This window comes from Anarrhichthys ocellatus, unplaced genomic scaffold (assembly GCF_004355925.1).
Source record: "Anarrhichthys ocellatus isolate YVR2014 unplaced genomic scaffold, GSC_Weel_1.0 scaffold23, whole genome shotgun sequence".
Classification (NCBI taxonomy): domain Eukaryota; kingdom Metazoa; phylum Chordata; class Actinopteri; order Perciformes; family Anarhichadidae; genus Anarrhichthys; species Anarrhichthys ocellatus.
In genome coordinates this window covers 5998120-6017760 of record NW_022280053.1, presented here as the reverse complement: position 1 = coordinate 6017760, position 19641 = coordinate 5998120, and the positions used below count along the sequence as shown (strand labels likewise).

Sequence of the window (19641 nt, the reverse complement as noted above, 5' to 3'; positions counted from 1 at the left end):
CTCTCTTGCACTTTTATGAACATAGGTTTCATCTGCTGTAATCTACATCTTTCATGTCTTGTTAGTCAGTTATTGTGTTGGAATCATTTAGTGAATCACGTCTCTATATTCAGGAGTGACGCGCATGAAATATAACCAAAAGTGCCATTTGGTGGCACTATAATTCTCCCCTGCCTTATCATGTGGTTGTGTTGCTAGTTCTGACACACATTTGATTTATTAAGTAATACTACAAGGCACCGTACTCGTTGTTCAAATGGATCATGATTTTTATTTAATTTCTCTTAAAAGAGAGATTAAATTTCCCTGTGCAGTCTGAAAGATCTGTTTGATTTGGATTCAGGGATTTTGTATTTTTTTTTAAAGTTTATTTCTCCGACAAATCACCGAGGAGTCATTTTTTTAAAACATTTGTACTGGTGACGCGGTCTAATGTTTACTTTGTAGGAAGTAAAGATAAGTCAAATATGGGGATATTGTAGCAAAAAGGCCAGATAACAATATCAAATCAGTTTTTGTGCAATAAAAAACCCCCGCTGTACTGTTACCGAGACGTTTGCCCTCCCAGAACTAAATACACGTCGGTTGAATTCTGAATATCGTAACAAAGATAAATCTGGACATGATTAATGAGGCAAAGTAAGACACTTCTGGTGATTTCAGAGGAGACTGGCCTGTCAGGTTCAGTCTTTGATGAATGATGAAATCATTGTGTAAACTGTAGAATCTGTCAAATTTTAAGGCATTACCATTTCTTCGTGATCATCTTGACTCTCGTCTGTGTCGTAACGACCGATGATTGGAAACACCTGAGAGCTGAGGGACTAGAGTCTCTGATGTCACATGGTTTTGTTGATGCGACGGTTGAAGCTCAGGGTCAGAAGTGGTTCGGGCTGTCGTCAGACCAAAGAAGATTATATTTTATTCTTGTCATCCTGTTAAAAAAATGTGCACTTGTGCCCTCCATCGAATGAGTTATACAAGCATCATAGTTCAGTAAACATCTTAAATACTTGCAAGAACAAAAAAAAGGTGGGGGGGCATTTTACAACCCTGACTTTCCTTGAGTGTAGAGGTGGATGTAGTCGATGACATTGGCCGCGTTAGTCAGTTTGAGTTACCTTTTTAAAGTATAGTGGGACCAGCACAGTCTTTCAACAGATATCAAACTACAGCAGTGTTCCCTTTGTTTTGTTTTTGCACCAGGAAGCTGCTTTCCTCTGTTTCTCCACACTTTCGTTGAGTTGCATTGTTTACTAAATCTGTGCGAGTAGAATAAAAGGCCAAACAACCGGTTACTAACGAATGCACTTTTGAGTATTTGTAGTTCACTTCAGAGCATTACTGGACAAAAGAACACCGTGTTCCAAAGACCGGCAGGGCTGTGCTCGTCTTCTCTCTTGTTCGGTGTAACTTTGATTAGAAGCAATAACGCATGGGTTTTGTTGGTTGTAGTTTTTTTTTTTTTTTTTTTTTTTTTTTTTTTTAGTGAGGCGTTGATGTAGTTATTAGTTTCACAGGGGATACAAAGAAAATCGGTATGAAATAATGTGAGAAAAGAAACATTGCTTTAGATTAGCGTGTTGAAATGAGTACCATTGGGTGTGAAATGTTTCGCTTGTTAATTCAGTCTGTCATTACATCATAAAAGGGCTAAACCAGGATCACAAAAGTGTTCCTGACTTTATTTTCTCACATAAATGACAAAGTGATATTTTATTTTCAAGGAGCAAGTACACTGACTCCACGGCATTTGGGAATACTTATGTACCCGTCATCATCATCATCTGGCGTCTAAAGAAATGATCTTTAAAGTTTCCTAAAATGTCAACGCTGCACACAAGGTCATTTTGACATTCATAAATAGTGCAACTTCAACTGTTTCTTGTCTTTTGCAACTTGTGGCTTTATTTCCATCATCCTCGATCGTTTGTTCTTCATTTCTGAATTACTCTGCAAGTTTACACTTCTTGACAAATACTTGTTCAGAAACATCTTTGAAGGATGCTTTTTTCCTTTTGTGAAATATGTAAAGAATTTGTGTTGCAGTGTACAGAGATGAATAAACACTGGAAATAAATGTTTTGTCAATTTATTTTTTTTTTTTTACTCTTGTTTTTCTCAAAGGAAACAAGAATTACACTTTAGTGGTAAAGGTCAGTAAAGAACATGAACAGTGAATTAAATATACAAATTTTCTAAACTGCTGCACGAGAACAAAAGATTAATACATCTTATTTTTATTGGTGCATAACAATACATACTGTACAATAGAGTTGAATCTTAAAGCACTTTGGAGACTATTATCACTGATTTATTTAAAAAAAAAAAAGTAAATTTACTGTACAAAACTTGAATGACTTATTCAATGTTTATGTGTCTGATTCTCCTGCGAAATTGGGGTTGCTGAAAGCAGGCTGCAACAGAAGAATGACACAACTTAGCATTTACACTCCCCATGAAAACGTGTTCACACACACAACCATAACAAGCTGATCAATACACTCACCACATCGACGGCAGTGGTTGTTCTTGTTGGCAGACTCGGGACGCTCAGTTTGTATCCCCGGACACTGAAGACGTAGAACAGCAGTCCAGCTATCAAGCTGAAAATCGCAATGGCTGCAATGACGGCGCCGGCGATCACCCCTCCATCTGTACAAACAAATATGACATCTGTGGCAGCAGGGATGTTAACACACAGTTTTTCATGTTGGTCGTCTCTAAAGCTACCCAACATCCAAATACGTCATCGGTTGCACATCTACGTTTATTTGAAAACCAGCTGCATACACGGGCAGAGAAAAGTAGATGGTGAAGAACATCGTATCTGGCACTTTGTCCCACTTACTGCTCACATCTGGACCATCAGTGGGGAAAATTGGGTCACCGCCATCATCTGTTGTATAGTCTGAAAAATCAGGTTTCACACAAGAGCTTTAAAAACCAAAAATGAAAGCTGCAGAAATGAGCCTGCAGTACTATATTCCAACCAAATGTAAAAAAAAAAATAAATAAAACAAATCCTTACACTGGCGGTGGCGGCATGCAAAGCCTCTCTTCTGCAGGCAGTTGTTGTCATTCCAGCGTCCGTCCTGGTACATCTCCACACAGTTCTCCTCGGCCACGTCCCCAGGGTGAAAGGCTTCATTGGGTTCACCGGGAGCCCAGTTGAGGAAGCCCAAAGACGTGGCATCTGTCCAGCCCCAGCCAACTACAGAACCATACATACACAGTTCCACCATTAAAAGCAGTCCTTGGAAAATAAACCATTCGTATTATTGTTTCTTTGTCCATTTCTACACTCACAGTTGCGGTCCCTGGTGAGCCCGATCCATATGTGGTGGTATTTGGTGTAGTTCATGTTCCTGATGAACTCCACCTCCGCTCTGCTGTGGATGGACACCAGACTTGCCTTGACCGTCTGGCAGTAGTGTAGGGAGTCCGGCCAAGAGAAACCCTGCTGACCGTTGTACACGTAGTAACAGAAGCGGCCGTAGGGAATCCAGAACGGCAGACACTGCCCATCACCAGGGGCGGGAGTCGGCGGCGGTTGCTCTGAGAGACAAATGATGCTACACCGTCAACACTTTGTGTACCTTAAATGAAGAAAAGTCTGTTCACTTTGTGTTACAAACCTGAGGAGATCTTGCAGACGTAGGGTTTAGCTTGGTCACACTTGGTGTCGTTCCAGGTCCCGTGGAACGCACGTGAGGCGTGCATGCTAACGCAGCCCTCATCCTTGATGTTGCTGGGCTCTCCTGGTCCCCACTGAGTGAAAAAAACTGGCCAGCCATCTGTCCATGAGTAGGAGCCATCTTCCTGCGTTACAAGATGACATAAGCTTGGGTTCAATGATTAAAGAGTTAGTTTACTAAAAAAAACACATTTTCCCACCAAACTAAATGCTTCCCCTCTAAACTTTTTGACACGCTTATAAATCAATAAATGTAATGCCCGATTAAGTCAGATCATCCTTCTGTACTTTTACTTAAGGAGGATTTGAATGCAGGACTTTCACATGTGATTAAGTATTGTTACTAACAGTTGGTGCGTTGTTTGGTCTGACCTCACACTTGATAGATCTGAAACCAACTTAAATGTTTTTTTAGTTTGCCCTCCCTAACAGCACCTTGCGCCTGAGTCCGATCCAGGCGTCAGCTTTGCCCTGCAGGACCACTCCAGCGACGAAGGCCTGGTCATAGCTCATGTCAATGCTGGCCAGGTCGCCTCCCTGCTGCTCACAGGCCGCCTGGGCCGCGTCCCACGTCGCCGGCTCCTCCACCAGCTTGTAGCAGTTCCGGTACCAGGAGATGTAGCCCTCCGGACAGGGGCTCTTGGTTGGGGGTGGAGGGTCGATGCTGCTTGCTGATGTGGAAGCAGATGAAGTAATGTCTATAAGTAAGGCCTGAACAGGGATTTAGCTGCAATATGTCTGAGATGTTTCCTGTAATTTCTGAGACTAAAAGGAAACGAATGGTATTTGAGTAAAATGACAAACAATTGGAATTTTAACTGACATTTCTTCCTGGAGCAGACAAAGCTCTGATCCTTATGACAGCCGTGATCGTTCCACCTGCCACTCATCAGGGGTCCGTGAGCCATCGCCACACAGTGTTCCTGTTGAGAATGAGAAGAGAGCTTAAAGCCATCGAACTAGAAACATGAGCTTTTAAAGCACAATGTGTAGGGTTTTAGTCCTGCCTGTTAGAGAGTAAAAAAGGTTCACATTATTATCATTATGAATAACTCTGTAGTGTAGGTAAAGTATCCTCACTGCTCCTCCTGCATTGTTGGGCTCCTTATCATTCCAGTTGGTGTACAGCACAGGGCTAACCCCGTCACTCCAGGCATACTGATTCTCTAGCAAGAGATCCGACAGGCCGATCCACGTGGGAAGCTCCAGGTCCCTCAGGTAACTAGAGACAAAGTCTGGAGGAGAGGAGAGAATCAAAATATAGACAGTGGTCTTTTTGGCCTGAGGCCACTGGACTGTTAACTTCTTAACTTCTTCTTCTTACCATTCTCGTACTGGTTATCAATAACTGCCAGCTCTCCTCCTTGGTCTTTGCACCAGCTCCGGGCAGAAGTCCAGTTCGCTTTAATGTCATCTTTCTTCCCTTTGAACATGAAGCACTTGTTGTTGAAACGCATCCAACCTGCAGGAGGAGGAAGATTAATAGGTTATATCATAGTTCAAAGATAATTAAAGGTTGTATTAACAGTTACAGCTTGATTGGTGCATGTCAAATAAAGTACTTTTAATGCAATAATATTACATAATGTATAATAAGCAATGGGTAAGAAAAGACAAGAAGCTCCAAACAAAACCCCCCATTTTGATGTGTCTTGCTCTCTGGACGGGACTTCAATCCCAGGAATTAAATACCTGATGAATCAAGGCACTGAACCACAGTGATGCAATAACAAAAACAGTCAAATAAAAATCATAATGTAGAATTTTCATAATTTCATAAAATTGTCATAGTCTGTCAGAGTGCAAAAAAATGCATATTTTCATACTATAGTATGACCATAAAGTTATAGTGTATTATGTTGAAAAATGACATAAAAAGTCATCATATAATATGTCATAAAACATCATTAAAAAATGTGATTAAAAGTCATGACTGCACTTTGATTGGCTATGCTCTAAAATACAACATACATATTTATCTACATATATCGTGCATGTTTTAATAAATAAAGAACACATATAATTTAGTATGTTTTAAGAGTGTGTGTTACCTGCAGGGCAGTGGCCCTCCCAGGGCTGTGTGGGTGGAGGAGGAGTATGGCTATCTCCAGGGGACTTCTTACAGACGTAACCTGCTCCGGCCCGACCACAATTGGCATCATTCCATCCACCTTAAACAGCCAAAGTTCATCGTGAACGTCACCAACAGGAGTCCGATCAGTGAACAGTTCAGCCCGATAAATAAACAGATGGATGGAAGCTCAATACCTTGATGTCTGTTCATCTGAACACACTGCTCCTCCCCATTGGCGTTGTTGGGCTCACCCGGACCCCAGTGAGTGTATGTCACAGGGGAGAAGTCCACCCACCTGTGTAGGTAAAACAGAGACACCTTGAACTTAATATTCCACTTAAATGTGAGTGCTGTGATGTTGTCCTAGCACCAACCACTTAAAAATACACATACATGTATTGTCCACTTGCAACGCCAAACATTGCCATTCCAATCCAAGCTGCAGCAACCTCGCCCGTCCCCACCTGGAAGAGCAGTACAACGTGACGCAATCATAATTCACTGGAACATATTACAACACATTCTGCTGAAGAGAAACAGAGACGTACCATGGTGTTAACGTATGCCTGCTCGTCTCTGGTGTGGATGGAGACGAGTGAGGCCTTTTCCTGGTAGCAGTGGTGCATAGCGGTGTGGAAGTCCACTATGTCGGTGTCGTTGTAGTAGTAGCAGATGTTGTTGTTCTTCCTCCAGCCGGGGTTCGTACCACAATCAGGAGCTGAGGGGTTGAGATATGAAAAAACAAACATGAAGATGATCTGCTCATTATTTATATTTGAAAAAAAAAAAAAAAAAGCCTACCACATATGAGGTATTCCCTAAAAAACAGACACACAGTAGCCTTTATTTAACCTGGTAGACCCACTGATATTAAACATCTCTTTCAACAGAAATATTGCCAGACATGCTGTATCACAGGTTTCACACTTATCAAGCATTCAAGTGGAAGACTCAAATAAACACTAGGGAAACAGAAACTTGTTCGTGCAGGTAGGACAGGTGCATTGTGGGAACAGTTTACCTGGGAGTGGAGGTGGGGGCACTGGGGGCAGGACGGGGTTCTTTCCTTTAGCAATCATGCATATCCAGTCCTGGTGAGCGTCACAGTTGAGATCGTTCCACCACGCGTGGGTCCCGTTGGTGTTGCTCACCATCTCTACACATTCCTCGCGGCCCTCGTGGTTGTTGGGCTCCCCGGGACCCCAGTTGGTGTGCGAGAGAGGTGTGCCATCGCTCCAAGAATAGCCTACGGGAATTGAAATGATCGTGAGGTCCCAATTATCTTCCACCAGTGTCCACTCTATGAATCGCACATTATACTCACCTCCTTCTGTAGGGTTGTGCTTGAGGCCGATCCACTTGCTGGTGCCTTTGCTGTATAGAGCTAGGAACTCTTCCTCCTCCTGGTTGTGGATGCTGACCAGATCAGCTCTTCTGGTGACACAGTCCTCGTGTGCTGCTCCCCAGCTTTTCTTCATGGACCAGTCCACATTGTGGAAGAGCTGTAATAAATCATCCAATAAATCAGTACTTGAAAATTGACCACCGGTCTAATGACCCCCGCGGCGAATCATGGTTTTAGCTGTTTAATCTGCTTCCTTGTTTACCCGGTAACAGTTTCTGAAGTGAGGCAGTGCTGTCCACCCAGTAACACAGCCCTGTGCAGGCGGAGGAGTCGGGGACTTGGTGGGCGGGGTGATGTCGGGCCTGAATTTTTCACAGACGAAGGCGTGTTCCTCTAAGCACTGCTTGTCATCCCAGAAACCACCGATCACACCCGTTGTCATAGCCACACAAGTACCATCCCCGTTATCTGGAGAGGAAAAGGACAAGTTGTGTTTTGCAATGCGTCTCTACTGTATCATCCTGTCCAGCTGATGTAAGGGGGAGCGTTAGGTCTGTACCTGGCTGGTCTTTGTCCCAGTGAGTGAAGGTGAGGGGTGAGCCTTGGTCCCAGATGTAGTCGACCCCTCCACTAGAGCCTCCTTGAGCACGCAGGCCAGTCCACCACAAACCGGTCTTTCCCGACAGTGTCACTGTAAAATGTGCCTGCTCATAACTGCAGGGCAGACGACAGAGAGACAATTGAATCAAAACCTCTAGCCAACCAGGTCGTTGCATTATGAAGACAGAAGATGCTAAATCTGCTGCCATTATTAATTCATCTGGTCTTTCTTTCCAAGCTACACAGTTCAGATATTTGGCAAAAGAATATTGTCCTGAGAGAACCTGAAGAGCAACATCACAATAACATTAAATTCATACATACACACACACACACACACACACACACACACACACACACACACACACATACACTCACACACACACACACACACAAGAAGGGTGAGGGCAAGGGTTAAATCAATACAACTGGGCCCCTACAAATAATGTGTCCTGCTTTTCTGAACAGCAATAACATAACATGAAATCAAAAGATGAACAATATACATCATTGCACACAATATGATTTAAAAGTAAGAGTTTTTCCTTTCGAGGATAATAAAGGAGGGGAGATAGGTTGTCACTCACACGTCTCCGAGGTGCAGCAAGAAGCCGTCCTGCTCTTTACAGAAATCCTTAGCGTCCGACCAGCTCCTGGTGCTCTCCTCCATCCAGTAGCAGGAGTAGCCGTATGCATCCCAGCCCTGACACATATCACAGTCTCGTTACAAAACATAGACTGTTTGCTCTCGTTCAACAAGCATCATAACTTCAGAAAAAAGAACTGAAGAAATAAAGCATATGGTTAGAGTGTGTCCTACCTGAGGGCATCCGTACACAGTGGGTTTCACAGAGGGCACTGGATAATGATCTTTGGGCATTTTGCACATGTAGGTATTGAGCTCGGTGCAGGACACGTCGTTCCATCGTCCAGTCTGAAACAGATTGAATGAACAATGAACAATGAAAAAATTAATAAGGATACACTTTGGTCGAATTTTGGCTTTGTATTTGAAGTATAAAATGTGTGATACTGGTGTGTGTGTGAGACTATTTGTGAGACTATTTTTCCATCCTTCTCACCTGGTGTAACATCTCAACACAGTCTTCAGCGAAGCCATCGTGGTTGTTGGGCTCCCCTGGAGCCCAGTAAGTGAAGGTCACTATGTGCTCGTCAGACCAGGTGAACATACCAGTCACAAACAGGTCATTCAGACCAGTCCACACGTCAGTGGTGGCTGTAAAAGACAACCCGGAAAAGAAAAATCAATTCGCTTTCTTTTTTCTTTTCTCTCTCTGGGCAGCCTACCAAAGGCCACAAGCTGACTGTGTCAAAATGAAATCAATACCCTTAAATGTTTTATGTGGGAATGGATAAGAGATCACTTTTTTTTTATCATTAAACTAGCTTTCACCACCTATTTTCCTAGATACATACCCATGTACAGGTAGCTTTCCAGCCAGCTCTGCTCCGTCATCGAGAGGATGGATACGAGTTCAGCACCCAGAGTCCTGCAAGTGTCCTGGGCATCATGCCACGTCTTTTTGTCTCCAAAAGGTTTGTAGCAGAACTCTCCAAACTCATACCAGTCAGGCCCTGAACACCTCAGCTCTGTACCACAGAAGTTAGAATCAGTGCAATCAACCATGTATTGAAAAATACACAAAAACACACACAGTGTTTACTTTTTCCTTTATAAAACAGTGTCTGCTCAGAGGAAAGAGAATTAAGGGATTGTAAATGCATCTCAACTCACCCCCATCTGCAAAAGTGTAAGACACAGCATAGTTTCCATCATATCTGTAGGAAAATAATCGTGTTGTTGAATTTGCCTCCCAGGACTGCACCGCACAAAGAATAAGGACTTGGTTTGAAACTCGGCTACTTACTGAAATGAGGTGATGCCGTTCCTGGTGGAGCCGGGATAGAAGTCCTGTCCCGCCACTTTCAACAAAGTACAGTCTCCTCCAACATCATTTAATATCACTCCAGCATGGATAGCTGCAGCACAGATGTTCGAGTCCTGTTAGAGGAGACAGAGCAGAGATAGAAGTATATATTTATACTTCCTCAACAGTTTAGAGAACTTGTGCTACAGATATGACAAAACGCTCACATACCCCACGATATACTGACGTGCCGTACACTCTGTGATAAGCATTGGCACAATGTGATGGACAATGGACACTGAAAGACACATGAGAATCAGTTGCTTCTGTGTGTATGACGAATGGAAATATCACAAAACATTATGTTATCCCACAGAATACAAATGCGACATATAATATGCAGAACATCACTCCGTTTAAAAATGTTATTGCAGGTTTCACTCACGTCATTTTATCGTTGGCAAAGTTGAAGTTGGGTTCATTGCCGCATGCGATAGCATCTGTTAAAACCGCAATTTTGGAATTATTGACCATCAGTGTTTATTTGTGACGATATCACAGTAGATCGATGATAAAACATATTTTTGGGGGAATTTGGATGTAGACTTGTAACACTAGTAAAGTGGTTTTCTTACAGTCCGGTGTGCATCCTAACACGTCCAAGCGAAGGCCTGCCTGACCACTGAACTCCACTGGGAGGATGCGGACGTACTGAGTTGACACGGGTGTCCCCAGCAGCTGAGTTACAGGACTGTTTCTGTCTGTTGAGCCTTGGAAAAACTGGAAATGATGGAAATAAAAAATAACTACCTGTTCCCCGTCTTCACAGTTTGCGTTTGAACCGGGAAGTCTCTGGACTTCTCTGTCATGTTCAAGTTTGTCAGGTCTGTGTTTACTCACCTGCCCGTCAGCAGTGTAGTCAGTCCAGCTCGTTCCGTCCATACTGTGCTGGATCTTGAATTTGGTAAGCCAGTATTCGTTTTGAGGACAACCCTGGATTACTATTCCTGTTACTTTTCTGGTCTGGCCAAGGTTTACCTGGATCCAGCTTGAGGTTGCTGGAGGAAAGTACATTAGATATAGTATGAGACTAATCAAATAGAGATGAAACCCAGTCTTCACCTTTAACCATCTATTCAAATATGATTTCATACGTGTGACCGCCGGGTTGGTACGTACGGATTCCTGAAGGCATCCAGCAGGAATTTCCATTCAAACGGGCTTTGTTGGGAGTGAAGGCACCAATGGAGGAAGAAGCGGCGAGCTGAGTGTCCGTGATATTCCTGTCCTCGACTCCCAGGCCGTGCAGACACACTGCGAGCAGCCAACACATTAGCATTCAGCTGTGATTGTAACAAATTCAGGGGAATATTTTTGATACTCCAGGAGACATGGAGGTTGGATTTTAAACTACTTTAATGAATCAAAGAAAAGGAAACGCCCACCTTTTTGTTCACAGCTGTAGACGATCTCAAGGTACTTGGAGATTGTGGGACAGGGGTCCACTTCCGTATGGGCGTACGCAAAGCAGTAGGGATGGTTGTCACACCGCTTTCTATAGCCAGGAAGGATACCTTGCACAGTGCAGCTTCCTACAGAACACACATTACCTTTTGGTTAAACATAGATCAATGTTTACTTTTCAATTTGATATGATTTACAGAAAAACAACCAGTCAGAAAGCATCTCTACACATTGACAGAGTGGCTATTGCACAGCAGCCCCCACCTTCTGATCCACCCAAGTGTGGACAGACCGTATCACTCTTTCGTCCATAGAAAGCCGACTGGATGTTAATTACACTTTCGGGCGGACAGTGAAGGACAGCAGAGGAGTCCTGGCACACCAGCGCCGTCATGAAACCTGCAGCAGGAAGAATACAAAGTTTTTGCATGATGACAAATTCATTGCTGTTTTAAATGTTATTTGCTGATCAAAGCGTATTTTTTTGTTGACTGATCCAGAGGTATTGTTACCATCATGAGGTGGAGGAGGCTCAGGTGTGTTTCCTGAAAGGAAACGTGAGTACAGCGTTACAGACGTGTATCAACACCCTAAATATCTGTTTGCAAGTGTCAACAACAACAATTACAGCAACATATCTCACCTTTCCGTTTGCAGACATATCCTCTTTTGTTCAGACAGTTGTCGTCATTCCAGTAGCCGTTGTTAATTAGTATAGACAGGCAGTCTTCACCGTTATAGTTGTCTGGGTTACCTGTGAAGAAAGGGAATTCAGTTGTCTTTTTTTTTTTTTTTTTGCAAGACAATAATCCTCATACGTTTTGTTTCATACAGAAATTGAGCAGAATGTATTTGGCTTCAAATTAACCTGCATTCCAGTGAATGTATCTGAAAGGAGCACCATCTGTCCACTCCCAACCGCCCTCAGTGACGGAGTCATGGCCGCCCATCCACAGAGAGATACCTGTGGGACTCAACTGGATCACACCTGAGAGAAAACCACAACAAAAACTAATTAGGGTGAGTCAAGCTTAGTAATAGATCCAACTAAAGTTTCTTTCTACCAGAAAAGGGTTGGTGTGGAAGACGTTTTAAAGCCTGTTTCACCTCCTGGGTGTGGTCAGAAGTGGGCTTTATTGCACCTGTAACCACAACCAACAGTGATGTCACTGTGTCCTGGAGTACACCTGTACATCACTGCAGCAAAGTGAGAGGTTAAACCACTGTAGATCAGCGGAAAGAAGATCTTCAGCAGGTGTTAAGTTACTGTTTAAAGGCACTATGAGTAGAATTTGAAAAATGTCTTTTGTCGTCTTGTTAATTCCACCATGCTTTAATGCTACACAGGTTACAGAAAATGAGTCAAGCAGCGGGCTGGTGGCAAGCAGCAGCACTCTGTTTAACGGTCCCTCCAGGATAAAATACCTTACTGGGAGGCTCCGACAACAATTTACGGCCCCACTAACAAAGCAAAGCATCAAATAAACCACTACAATAAAAAGATAATACAGAAAAGACTCACTATTTATATAAACCATGAGAATAATTAAAAAAATGCTGCAGTCACACAAACATTCGACAGCAGTGACTTTAAAGCAACCACAAAATTTTAAATATTAAAGTTTGGTTTATTGCTAGGATGTTAAACTCAACAGTATATATTGTACTTTAGGTATCTAGAGTACAACAGATTATTGGGGGTCACTGCATTAAGTACAAATATTTTGGGAAATAAAAATAGCCAGCACATAACTGGTACAAGGAGCTTCAACATACTTACGTGGTATATTCAAGTCTACTGTTATGCATCCAATACTCAATGAATTTTGGGACAAACACAAAAACTTGAAATGAATAAGCAGGACTAAGGCAACAATAATAGAAATAATTTAAATTGGGATAAAAAAAGAAGAAAAAGAGAAATCCCATGTCAGAATATTGGAGTAAAGATGTAAAAGTCATACCTTGTATGAAGGCCTGTTCGAAGGGATCGGTGATACTGATGAGGTCTCCTCCCTGGTTCACACAGTCGGCTCGAGCCTCTGCCCATGGCCTCATCGACAGGTAGTTAAACAGGTAGCAGTAGTCGTTAAAGGGGTCAGACATCCAAGAGCCGCATTTCTCATTCCACCCTGTGACACAACAGTACACATATGCACATGTCAAGATAAACACATCATCAGTTTCAGAGCATGCGTGAAGTGCACTGATCAATGGGGTATCAAGTGAACCTGGTCCAGATGTCGGGGGCTGGGGAGGAGGTCCTTGTCCTTTGGCTACGGAGAGACAAGACATACAAGAACTATAAAATACAGTCTGTTTACAACACAAGAGACACTTAAATAAAAGGCACAGTGCATCACACCTTTTTTGCAGATATAATCCCTTGTGGAGGTGCAGAAATCATCATTGAGTTTCCCAGGGTGCTCAGGGTGAGTCATCCCTCTGAGGTGCGCACAGTCCTCGTCACCCTCCCAGTTGTCTGGCTGGCTGGGCGCCCATGGGAGGGGGGGGTCCTGAGATCCAAAGAAAAGAACCCCAGTCATGATGAAACAGGACACACAAAGCTCCTCACAAGAAGGATCCCATGATTTCCAAATGCTGGGGATCATGATTATTTCATTGCTTAGGGTCTAAATGATATCATATTACAGTGACGTGCTTCACACAATATGTTCATGAGTTTTGTCACTTACTGAAGGAGTTCCATCCGTGTATACAAAGTGGTTTTCAACATTGATATCATTCAAACCCACCCAGGACTCCCCTGGCATGTGAGCTGAAGATAAAAGACAAGAACACATCAAGCTCATTTTAATTTCAAACAACATATTTCTATTCACAGCGTTCATATCATTTCTTGATGTAATATTTCAGGATTATGGGATGAACTGCTTTCTTAGCTGCTCACCAGTTAAGAAACTGAGCTCTGCCTCTGAGTGGAAGCTGGCAAGGTGACCCTGCTCTCTGCTACAGTGAGCCTCGGCGTCATGCCAGTTTTTCACCGACTCACTCTGAAAATGATAGCAGAAGTCCCCGTACAACAAATACCCAGGGTCACAGTGGGACTCTGAAACAAAAAAAACATGCAACAGTTATCAACATATCTTCAGCTAGATGGTATGTGAAGAGAGGAAACATGACGTCTGACTAACCGGGAGCTGAAGTAGGTTTGATGTTCTGTCCACCTGTCATCTCACAAATGTAACCCAGGCTCTTGAAGCAGTTGGTTGTTTCCCATTTTCCTTCATATTTTCCTGGAAGAGAGAATAAACTGATGTTGGTCCGGCAATGCCAGCCTCAGCTGAAAACGTGTCAAATGTATTTCGGGCTAGAGTGGAGAGTGCTAATTCTACCTGTGTAGATTTGTCCACAGTCCCAGGTGCCGGCAGTGTTTTTGGGCCAACCAGGACCATAGTTGGAAAAGGTTATCGCTGTTTTATCCACCCATTTGAAATCCCCGTCCTGGTCCTTATCTGGTGACATCACAAACAAATGAAAAGGGCAATTTCACAAATCACATTTATCGCAAAGACAACAAAAGAGTTTTACAAATAGCACCATTAGATTTGTTTGTGTGTACAGTACCTGATAAACCGATCCAGATGTCAGGAATGTCCACTTGGTGAAAGTCTGGAAGTTTTCCGTTTATGAAGAACTGTTCCTCTTTACTGCACACGAGGAACAGGACACAAAAGACAGACAAGGTAAGATTTCTACTGTTCTCCCGATCAGCTACTCAGCTTTTTTGTCTTTTTTTAGCCCGTTGTTTTGGTTTCCTGCCCACAGCAGGCAGCTGTTTTAAATGAAAAAGCTCTGATAAACCTTCTGTATGCTGCCTACTCAGCAACAAACGGCCAACAAAGTTTGTTGGTGAACTTAGTCGAGCATTTAGCAACTTAAGAGACAGATATTTCTCTCAGGAAAACAGAGCTAAGACAGTGAATACTGGACATTTATCTCATTGTTTTGTGTCTGCTTGATGTGTTAATAGGCAACTGGCTAAAACTTCATACGGCAATAATATGTCAACGTTGAGTTGTCAGCTTGTTTCTTCTTTAACAGCACTTTATGTGTGTTACACAGAGTCGCCTTTATGTCTTAAGAATGCAACTTTTCATTTTGTAAGAGGAAGATTGTGCTATTTCTTCTTTTAAAAGTTACATAGTTTTGCTTCTCTCCTACCTGTTTATAATCAGCAGGTGGGCCCCTATATCAGAGCACTTGGTGAGGGCCTCGTGCCAGGTGGTCAACAGATTGACATTACTGACCGGCCAGTAACAACTGCCAGCGAAGCTCAGCCAGCCAGCAGGGCAGATGGCTGGAGGCGAGTATCAGAGGAGGAGCAGGATAATGTTAGCGGTAAAAGCAAAGCATCTTTATTGAATTATTGCACTTTCATAAAGAAATGAAGAGACATCATCTTTGCATATTTCCAAAACAATCCAGCTTACTGTTCAGTGGTCGTTTACACATGTAAGGACGCTCATATCTGCACACATGGGATTTCCATTTCCCAAATTCGCCTGATGAATCTTTGACGATTGCAGAACATGCGCCAGCCTGTGTATCGCTGTTGGAGAACTTGTGTTTAAACCTTTGATTACACTAATAAATACTTTATAATATTTAAATGACACCCTAACAATATGATATCTTACCCCGTCGGTTCACCGTCAGCCCAGTTTATGTAAGTCCCCAGAGGGAGAGCATCAGACCAGGTGTACACATCGCTTCCTGCTTCAACTTGACAGGAAATCTTGTTGCATTTCTGGAGGAAGAAAGCTCATCTTCACACGGTTGTACTTAATATTCATATACAATTTTACACAATAAAAAAACACTATGTTCCTCTCACCAGTGTGGAAAGCCCAATCCAGAGGTCAATCCATGATGCGTCCATTGTTCCTGTGACAAACTGCTCCTCTTCTGCTGAGATAATGGATGCCAGGTCTCCTCCTTCCTGCACACAGTCATGTCTCGCTGCCGCCCAGTTCTTCCTGGTATCTGCTTTCAGCTTGTAGCAGTTGGAAATGAACTGTCTCCAGCCGCTTGCTAAGTCACACTGTGGGCCAGGATTTGCTAAAGAGCAGAAAAGAGAAGATGTGTTAGCCCCTCATGATCCAGTATCTGATCTGAGCAAACTTCTTATTGAGGTTTGGTAAACTTTACATGAAAATAATAAAAAAAAATATTGTGGACTTACGGTTGTTGTGCTTGCAGATATATCTCCTCTCAATGGTGCAGTTCTCGTCATTCCACTGTCCAAAGTTTGATCCTATCACCTGACCACAGTCCTCCCCGGGTTCATCGCCCCAGTTATCAGGCTGGCCTGCCATCCAGTATCTGAAACAGGAGAGAGATCATTTGGATGTGGACATTTTAAGTGTTTTTTTTCATTTACATATTAAAGAACTAAAAGCTTTTTCTACACTGGAACAGAATTACATACGATATGTATTCTATGAAAGGGCTCCCATCACTCCACTCGTAGACTCCCTCTGAGCCTTTGTCATTCAGGCCTATCCAGTAGATCATTTCGCCAATCTGTGTCCTTACCCACAACTGGAAAGGACACATAAAAATGAATTAACCCGGTGCGTGAAATGTTTCATCAAATTTTGTTTTCCGGTGGCCTCGTCGTGTGCGTGTCGTCTCACCCTCTCTTGAATGTCCAGAATGCTCATCAGGTTGGAGTTCTGCTCCAAACAAAAGGCGTTTGCCTCCAGCCATGACTTTGAATCAGTTGAAAAGAAGTAACATTTATTCTCATACTCCCTCCAGCCTTGCTGACACTGGCTCTGGGCTGTAAACGCAGCAATACAACATACTGTTAGTGTGCACATATTTCTCGAAAAACATGATATATTGAATAAAAACCACACATATGAGAGGCAGCACATCAAAAATACTACTCTACTCACCTACTACCACCACAATTCTCAATGAGACACTAAGATTAAAGTGTAATGGTCAATTTAAAACAAATTAAAATGTAAATACTTTGATTACTTTTCATGTTTCATTTGTAAAAAAGTTGATGTGAAATGTCACAAGCTGGTGAATCATTTGAATGGCCATCAATCATAAAAGTCCCATGACAGATCCACAGTCCAGCCATGTCGCTCCACTCTCACACAAATCTTTTTGGATAATGTTTGACTTTAACAACTTCAGCAGGACGCTATAGAATCACATGATTTGCACGCATCTGGAATGAGTTGAAAGACCACAAGATGCAAAGTTGAACTTCTTCACAATTGACTCTCCATCTGAAAACAACGTGCTGCCAATCAGTGATCCTTAAGAAAAACCAAACATCAGTGCCTTAAGGACTAAACTAGAACACTCATCCGCTTGGATGGACCACTGATACGAATGCTTCAGAACACTGAATATATTATGGTCTGCAATTTAAATAATCTAAGACAATTGGTAGTAAAGGAAACAAGTGTCTAGAGAGCTTTTCTTCACATGTTTAGTAGTTAATCTTATTCAAAATGACAGAAAGTAAATTGTTAAACAACAAAGAACTAATAAGCACTACGGTTGAGAAGTCTCACGTATAATCTATTGTTTATTTGTTGTAAATGGTATTTGTATGCCAAAACAAATTTTCATGTAGGAGCTGCACGCACTTTCAAAATAATTTCTTGAAATAAACAGCACAAAGCACAAGTCATTAAATCGATGTCGCCAACAGCTGCCTCACAACATATTAAAAGCACAACTTTCAGGTAATATTTCATGTTTTTTCTTTGTTGACACACTTTGTTTTTATTTTGTCTTCCCTTTATATCTTTATTCCAAAAACTAAAACCGGTGCTCTCAGGTTCATATCTTGACAAATGAAATGAAGAAGAGACTTACCACAAGCAAGAAGAGCAGCGAAGCTGAGCAGCTGCAGGAACATTCTTTGTGTTCCGTCCATTTTCACTTTTCTATGTTCACCCCTCAAGCTGTGTTTCTACGCATCCCTAACAGCTTTACGTTTTTCTCCAAACTCTCCTGAACCTTTGCAGGAGTGTGCAAGATGTGCTCTAGCTGCCAGTCATCAGACCTCTGAGCATCATCTCTCTGGTTCACCTCTTTTCAGCATCCAGCCAGGGTCCAAAGACTGAAAGCAGTAAAACACAGATGACAGACATTTGATCTCTTGACTCATTTTCTACTTTACAATCTGCTGCAGTTTGCCACCAAACACAAGTTAAATGGCTAAAAACAAAGCGGGCTATTTTGATACCACAGTGTGCAAATAAAACATTAGAATTTTATATCACCAAAATTAGCAATTCATAATAACAAACATGAATTTGACAATAGAAAAAGGTTAAAAAACAACAATTATTTTCATAGGCATGTCATTTTTTTGCAAAATGCATTTTAATGTAAAACACCTCGAGTCAATAGACTGAATGTGTTTTAGAAAAACAATTGACTTACGTAACCAAGAGATTAAAAGGACATTTTGTGTGCGACTCCAACCTCTCCTTTAAGTTGAAAGTTTTAAAAAAACAAACCAGTTCAATGTTGCAAATGTGTGATTCACTAGAAGCCACATGTCTGTAGAGGCTGCTGAGATGTTTCCACATTCTATGATATTCACTCATCTGAACTACAGTTTAACAAGCTGGTCACAGGCCAACAACGGTGGGCTGAAACCACTCGAGCCTCCATCCAAACAAGCACTCAATGCACTAGATAAAATAAATAATCAAAGCACTTCCATCAATGCACAATTAATTAATTTTGGGGGGGGGGATCTAACAGAATATGTTAAATTGTGGTTCAAGAGGGTGTAGTAAAACACTTATAGATCTTTCAGTAACCAAATATAAAATACATATGTATATATGTCACTACTGCTTTTAACAACTGTGTCCTTTTCTAACCTTAACCTGCACACCCTGTTTCTGTTTTGATGTATTTAAGGAAGTCTATTTTTTTTTAACACCTTCGCCGGCGACAACAGATGAAAAATAGCCTTTCGGCTAATTCTGGCATTTTGTTTCTACCATGTGTTTTGGTTGATTTGCACTGTGCCTTCTCTCAAATAAATAAAATAATAATTGTTGAAAATGGTAGAAATTCTGTGAGCTCAAGGCCCAAAGAAGTCATATCACACAGTACAAAACAACATCAATACAAACACACAATTAGTTTCTTCAACATAAACTGTCTGTGGGATGTAAACAAGTTGTGCAACAGGAGCTTCAGGCGTCTATAAAAACCTTAAAGACGTGTTGATTATAGTTTAGTGTGCACATCACATTTGACACACAAAGTCCAGAAGACGGTGTACAACAACCGCACCATAAACGTTATACTGCCAAACCTCTGCCTCACACGGTTACTTTTTAACTGGGTTTGACAAGATGTTATAAAACAATAAATGCAAATTTGATATTAAATTCTCATTAACGCGTTTTATTGCTCAGCAGACTCATCAGAATCTCCTGAAGTATCGGAGAAATATACTCTTTAGTTTAGACCTGATGTGCACGTTGATGGAGACTTTTCACAAGTGAGAGAATTACAACAAACTTGATAGCTGAAGGGCTTGTTGGGACCG

The 19641-nt window shown here is 42.0% G+C and overlaps 1 protein-coding gene across 4 annotated transcripts; it reads right to left on the bottom strand.

Moving 5' to 3' along the window:
* Positions 1-914: 914 nt before the first annotated feature.
* LOC116390530 (macrophage mannose receptor 1) lies at positions 915-19634 on the bottom strand. 4 transcript variants are annotated; one of them, XM_031860306.1, is made up of 49 exons: positions 16730-19634; positions 16522-16634; positions 16276-16415; positions 15928-16151; positions 15731-15840; positions 15524-15642; positions 15255-15390; positions 14658-14740; positions 14426-14545; positions 14225-14326; positions 13981-14139; positions 13766-13848; positions 13435-13585; positions 13301-13345; positions 13034-13201; positions 11938-12057; positions 11713-11823; positions 11582-11614; positions 11334-11468; positions 11051-11197; positions 10785-10919; positions 10506-10663; positions 10241-10385; positions 10051-10105; positions 9837-9903; positions 9606-9739; positions 9473-9516; positions 9154-9327; positions 8799-8953; positions 8537-8650; positions 8304-8419; positions 7676-7830; positions 7379-7584; positions 7096-7273; positions 6793-7017; positions 6320-6489; positions 6165-6235; positions 5966-6066; positions 5749-5868; positions 5022-5159; positions 4778-4932; positions 4521-4620; positions 4133-4368; positions 3639-3822; positions 3310-3558; positions 3032-3214; positions 2852-2911; positions 2510-2676; positions 915-2417 (listed from the first exon to the last, which is right to left on the bottom strand). In XM_031860306.1, exons 1-49 carry the CDS (start codon positions 16970-16972, stop codon positions 2373-2375), a joined length of 6582 nt encoding a protein of 2193 aa, XP_031716166.1. In that variant the 5' UTR covers positions 16973-19634; the 3' UTR covers positions 915-2372. The 4 variants fall into 4 exon arrangements, with proteins under 4 accessions (XP_031716166.1, XP_031716165.1, XP_031716163.1 ...); XM_031860305.1 differs by having other exon boundaries at positions 10241-10663; positions 16730-16875; positions 17940-19634; XM_031860303.1 differs by having other exon boundaries at positions 10241-10663.
* Between the last annotated feature and the right edge of the window lie 7 nt (positions 19635-19641).

Excerpts from the sequence above, each read along its gene's own strand:
- LOC116390530 (XM_031860303.1), bottom strand. The coding sequence starts at position 16,972 with ATGTGCTGCCTCTCATATGTGTGGTTTTTATTCAATATATCATGTTTT. Across the intron at positions 10,106-10,240 it reads GTTAGGATGCACACCGGACT|ATGCTATCGCATGCGGCAAT; the intron begins GTAAGAAAACCA and ends CGGTTTTAACAG. Across the intron at positions 8,954-9,153 it reads GGAAAGCTACCTGTACATGG|CCACCACTGACGTGTGGACT; the intron begins GTATGTATCTAG and ends TGTCTTTTACAG.